Source organism: Podarcis liolepis, assembly GCF_965112155.1.
Source record: "Podarcis liolepis genome assembly, chromosome: 10".
In the NCBI taxonomy this organism is placed as follows: Eukaryota; Metazoa; Chordata; class Lepidosauria; order Squamata; family Lacertidae; genus Podarcis; species Podarcis liolepis.
In genome coordinates this window covers 5,849,080-5,855,079 of record NC_139562.1, presented here as the reverse complement: position 1 = coordinate 5,855,079, position 6,000 = coordinate 5,849,080, and the positions used below count along the sequence as shown (strand labels likewise).

At 51.1% G+C, this 6,000-nt stretch overlaps 1 protein-coding gene across 2 annotated transcripts in view; it reads left to right on the top strand.

Annotated features, from left to right (window-relative positions):
* The first annotated feature begins 2,356 nt into the window (after positions 1 to 2,356).
* Positions 2,357 to 6,000, top strand: part of UBE2H (ubiquitin conjugating enzyme E2 H) — a 65,518-nt gene continuing 61,874 nt past the window's right edge. Inside the window, exon 1 of one of the 2 annotated variants that reach the window (XM_083461636.1) lies at positions 2,357 to 2,753. In XM_083461636.1, the coding sequence (XP_083317762.1) occupies positions 2,701 to 2,753 (53 nt within the window). In that variant the 5' untranslated portion in view covers positions 2,357 to 2,700. Of the gene's footprint in view, positions 2,754 to 4,196; positions 5,202 to 6,000 lie in introns of those variants that run through there. The other variant, XM_083461637.1, reaches the window with a different exon arrangement.

Sequence of the window (6,000 nt, the reverse complement as noted above, 5' to 3'; positions counted from 1 at the left end):
TACTTTATTTCACTGACTCGCCTCCACTGAATCTGAAGCACACTTGCAAGAGGCCTAGTTTTCCAAAACAAGACCTTCAGAAAAAGAAGGAAACTCTACTTTCTTATCCTAGACCCAGGTTCGGGGACGGACGACATGTGCTCAGTGACCCTCTTTTTGCCAATCAATCAGGAGATGTAGAGAGGAATTAGATCACTCTGCTATTTATTTATTTACTGCATTTATATCACCGCCTTTTTCTCCAAGGAAGTCAAGGTGGGGTTCATGGTTCTCCCTCTCTCCTAGAATCATAGTTGAAAAGGGTCCTGAGGGTCATCTAGTCCAACCCCCCTGCCATGCAGGAAACTTTTTCCCAGCATGGAGCTTGAACCCAGGATCATGAGATATTAAAAGAGTCTTGTGAGGGCTTAGTTCAGGCATAGGCAACCTCGGTCCTCCAGATGTTTTGGGGCTACAATTCCCATAGAATAGAATTTATTATTTATATCCTGCCCATCTGGCTGGGTTTCCCCAGCCACTCTGGGCGGCTTCCAACAAAGTATTAAAATACAGTAGTCTGTTAAACATTAAAAGCTTCCCTGAACAGGGCTGCCTTCAGATGTCTTCTAAAAGTCTGGTAGTTGTTGTTCTCTTTGACATCTGGTAGGAGGGCGTTCCACAGGGCAGGTGCCAACACCGAGAAGGCCCTCTGCCTGGTTCCCTGTAACTTGGCTTCTCTCAGCGACGGAACCGCCAGAAGGCCCTCGGCGCTGGACCTCAGTGTCCAGGCAGAACGATGCGGGTGGAGACGCTCCTTCAGATATACTGGACCGTTTAGGGCTTTCAAGGTCAGCACCAACACTTTGAATTGTGCTCGGAAACGTACTGGGAGCTAATGTAGGTCTTTCAAGACTGGTATGTGGTCTCGGTGGCCGCTCCCAGTCACCAGTCTAGCTGCCGCATTTTGAATTAGTTGTAGTTTCTGGGTCACCTTCAAAGGTAGCCCCACATAGAGCGCATTGCAGTAGTCCAAGGGGGAGATAACCAGAGCATGCACCACTCTGGCCAGATGGTCTGCGGGCAGGTAAGGTCTCATCCTGCATACCAGATGGAGCTGATAAACAGCTGCCCTGGACACAGAATTAACCTGCGCCTCCATGGACAGCTGTGAGTCCAAAATGACTCCCAGGCTGCGCACCTGGTCCTTCAGGGGCAGAGTTGCCCCATTCAGGACCAGGGAGTCTTCCACACCCACCCGCCCCCTGTTCCCCTAAAACAGTACTTCTGTCTTGTCAGGATTCAACCTCAATCTGTTAGCCGCCATCCATCCTCCAACCGCCTCCAGGCACTCACACAGGACCTTCACCGCTCTTTGAGGTCTACTGGGCTGAGGCCGTTTAGGGCTTTCAAGGTCAGCACCAACACTTTGAATTGTTCTCGGAAACGTACTGGGAGCCAGTGTAGGTCTTTCAAGACCAGTGTTATGTGGTCTCGGCGGCCGCTCCCAGTGACCAGTCTAGCTGCCGCATTCTGGATTAGTTGTAGTTTCTGGGTCACCTTCAAAGGCAGCCCCACATAGAGCGCACTGCAGTAGTCCAAGCGGGAGATAACCAGAGCATGCACCACTCTGGCGAGACTGTGGGCAGGTAGGGTCTCATCCTGCGTACCAGATGGAGCTGGCAGACAGCTGCCCTGGACACAGAATTGACCTGCGCCTCCCATCATCCCTGACCACTGGTCCTGTTAGCTAGGGATCATGGGATTTGCCCATGCCTGGCTCAGTTGGCAGAGCACGACAACCCTGTGCGATAGGTCAGAGAGAGAGGCTGTGACCATCCGCCCGGGACCTTCACGGCCGAGTGGTGGAGATTCGAACCCAGATCTCTCCCAGGTCCTAGTCGCACAGTCCAAGCACCGCACCACCACTGGCTCTCAGTTAATGAAAACAGGCTCCGGGCCTCAAGCCTGCCATTTGTGGAGTGCCGCCCTGCAAAGTGCTCTGCACATGCTCAGATGCCCTCACCACCCAGGGCCGAGCATTCAGACATGAACCTCCGCCTGGAGAAATGGTTATATGGGCTTAATTTAAAAAGCCAGGCTCTGAGAGGGCGGGCGGGAACCGGGGTCTCGAACCCTCGACGGGCCGAACCAGTCGGCGGGCCTAATAACGCGGCGGGCAGCTTCTCCTTCGCCTCAGCTGCCCGACTTCGCCTCAGGCCCGGCGGACTACACCTCCCGGCATGCCGAGCGGCGAGGGAGGCGGGCTTGCGGGGCGGGGCCCGGCGCGTCTCTCCGCGTCACGCGGGGCCTGGCCCAATCCGGAGCGGGCCGTTCGGTGAGGTCACTGTGGGTGACGTCAGGGGTCCAGAGAGAGGCTTCGGCAGAGCCGAGGCAGCGGCCGGAGCAGGAGCAGCAATCCGGGAGCGGGAGGGCGCAGGAAGCTGTGAGGGGGGTCAGGAAGCTGAGGCTGAGGAGAGACGCGGAGGAGGGGGGAAGCCCGCGGGGCAGGAAGAGCCGGCTCGTGAAGGGAGGGGCCGCGGAGGCGAGAAGGGCTCGGGCGGCGGGGGGGGGGGGAGAGGCCTCCGCGCAGGCGCAGAGCGGGGCTCGGACCCCCACCTCCTGAAGCGCCCCCCACCTCCCCCAGCGGAAAAGGGGTCCTGACAGGACAAGAGAGGCAGCTCCAGACTCCGCCCGAGAGGGGCCGCCGGCCGGGGGGCCACCATGTCCTCCCCCAGCCCGGGCAAGAGGCGGATGGACACCGACGTGGTCAAGCTGTATCCTTACCTGGAGAGTGGGGGGGTTGTGAGGGGGGCGGCAAAGGCAGGTAAAATGGGGGGCAGCCCCCCATTCTGGAATGTATTGGGGAGCAAGGCACAGACACACACAGTTGAGGGGCAGTTAGTGAGAGGCAGGAATCAGGAGATAAATGAAGACTTTGTTGGAATGGTTGGGGGGCAGGGAGAGACAGGGGGCCCCCCTTAAAAAAACTGGACTGGGTGTCTTAAATAGAACTTCATATTGGTGGGTGGGGGTCTAGAGAATAGGTTTCCTTCCTCCACAAGGCCAAGGAATGATGGGGAGAAAGCAGGTACTTTTTTTGGGGGGGGTGGGGGGCAGTGCCCTCCACTTGCTGAAGATGAATGCCTATTCCATTGCAGAGAATAGATGAACGATCATTGTTTCTGTTCTGCTTTGCTTCTCTCCCTTTCCCTGCCTCCAGTTCCAGGTGAGGGGCGCAGAATCACGGACCCCTTAGAACTGAGGAGTGTACAAAGGCTTTCCTGGAATATGGGGGTTCAGGAGAAAAAAGCCCTTCCCTCTCCTTTTCACCAGCAGGAGAATAGAATTATTCTCAGCACCACCCATTAGCAGAAAGCAGCCTTCTCCAGAGTAAGATGTTTAGAATAGGGTTGGAGAGTGAGGGCACCCCAATAATCTTAGGGGAGGGGAAGAGACTTGCAACTCCTGGAGAGTAGTAAGCAGCTCCAGGTGATTTTATTTTTTTGTTCTTGTTGGCTCTAGGAAATGGGGGGAGGAGAGAGATGAGGCACCCCAGGTATAGACAGAGCAAAATCTTTTCTCCCCCCCCCAAAACCCCAACAATGCCATCATACCATTGAAGGGATATCTCATTTTTAGGTAAAATGAGGCCTTCAGATACCCCCCTTTGAGAAATGAGAACACAGTTGGGGACTTTTCATTCTAGTATTTTTTAATGGGGGGTTCAGGAACTCATTCCCTACCCTCCTCTTCCTTGCCCCCAAATATAGACCTCTTCAAATCCGTTCTTTCTTCTCTCTCCCCAAAGAAACTGGTTCTTTTGGCGGATTGGGGGGGGGCTGTAGAGGCCTGTGTCTGAAGCCAGACTCTCTTGAGGTGATCAGGACCCCTTGTTGCCTTCCATAAATAAATCCCCTTTGTCTTGGGAGAGGAATCCCAAAATATTTTCGTAGGGAAACAATATAGGCAGTGGGGGGGAAGCACTTATTCTCTGTCTGCCTCAATAATGATTGTGACCAGAGTCAGTGCTCCCCCTTTCAGGTATTGTGACAATGCTTGAATAATAATACAACTCCCTCTACACACACTGAATCAGATGTGCTCTCTTTCCCCCTCCCCAACCAGAATTAATACATGCTTTGTGGGGTGGGGGGCAATGGGCCAGATTTAGCTGGGGAGAGAAGGGAGGGTAGTTGTTGACAGTTAGCAATCCAGTGATCAGCTTCTGGTGGTGTGTTACTATTTACTCAATCCAGTTTTAGTCTGCTGTTCGGGAAGCTTCTGATGCCAGCTGGGGGGAGGGGGGCAGTTAATGCGGGTGGGAGCACCTGGAGAACAACATTGAAGTAGTAATAGTGGAGAAAAAGAATCGAAATGCCGTAGAAATCCATCACCCATTTTTCTTTTTTTGTGCTGCTGGTTTTGTTTATGTAACACTTCAGTTCGGTGAAGATTTCCTTTTATCCCTTCGTAAAGGATCTGTTTTTGTTTTCCAAATTATGTTTTGTTCTTGCCTCTCAGTAGAATGTTACCTTGTCCCTGTGTGCATATTTGAAGATTGTGAAGCTTCTGAAATAGTGCAGTGAATTTGCGTATAGAATAGGTTTATTAATAGTTCTGTTTATCAGGTGGTGGGGAGGGAAGGAAAGATGGGTTGGCGTTGACATAGCCAACTGAAATGCGTTCAGATATGTTTATTGAATGTGTTAACCTCCCCCAGGAGAATTTAATCGGGAAGGAATTAACTATGTAGAAGGGTGAGAGGGTTACAAATAGCATTTAGTTTCCAGAGATAAACAAACTTGTTTAGATTAGGCCTGCTGGGGTGAAATTATTATAGTCAATTGTTGACGCTGCTCAGCGAGTTCCCCAGTCTCTTGCTTAACTGTCTGTCTGCACATTTTTGAAAGCACAAAGCCTGTGTTTGATAACTGTCTATAGATTGCCCCTTTAAAAATGTTGTTTTTAATAAATAGGAAGTGGCTTGTGATTGCTGTGGAATCAAAGCTATTTTTATCCTCTGCTTCAGTTGCATATGCATGACATATCCTTCCTCGGATACAAACTTCATTCGATGGTTAATTTTTACTGGTTTGAGGGGGGAGGCTAGATAGAACTCCAGCTGTTCAGTGACAAAAAAAAAAGAGATTCTCATTATATATAAATTTCGAAAAGGCAGCCGGATTATGGAGCGATGAGGCCCACTGTGACCTCCTGGTAGTGTATCCTTTTTCTTTTTTGCCTCCCCCACCCCCACTTTCTCTTCACTTGGTAGCTGGCATGTTGAAAGATCATAGCATTTTAGGAGACAAAGAGCAGGGGTTGTTTTTCTTTAAAAAATGACTTCATTTGGCTTATTGGTACTGTGGTTGCTCTTTAATTTGATGGTGGATAGGAGAACAGCGAATAGCCTGGCATTCCTCTCCGGTTCATGGTTAGCTGCCGATCCTTCTGTTTGACAAAAGAAACAAACTAAACGGCTAAAAAAAGACCTCAAACCAGAGTTCTTATTATCATTCCTGGTATTTTAAGTGATGTGGACTCACTGTGTCCTGTGAGTGTGATGAGCAAATAGGTCTTTTCGTTTCCTGTGGCTTTCCTTCGGCATCTGTGCAGTCAGTGTTTTGGGTATGCAGGCCACAGCAACTGTGACCCAGCCTAGTCCTCCCTGTTTACTTGGAAGTCGTGTTGCTTTCATTGGGGGATTGCTCCCAAGTCATTTTGTGCTTAGGAGAGCAGCCTTAATTTATCTATGAAGTTTGCTCACTCCTCAACTTGTGCCCCTTGTATGCTGCTGCTTCTTTTAGGACTGTCTCTCCTCCTTTCAAAGTACCTCTTTGCCTCTCGTCTTGATTTGCAGCCTCTGACTAACTTGGGGATATAGGGTGGGGAGCGAAGGCATGGCCCCACAGAAAGTGTCTGCAGCTGTCGACTTAACTGCTCTGACAGGTTTGGTGGGGTGGTGGTGGTGCTGCTGTCATTCCCCCACCCCGTGTTTTGGCCTTGTGTACTCACATCTGT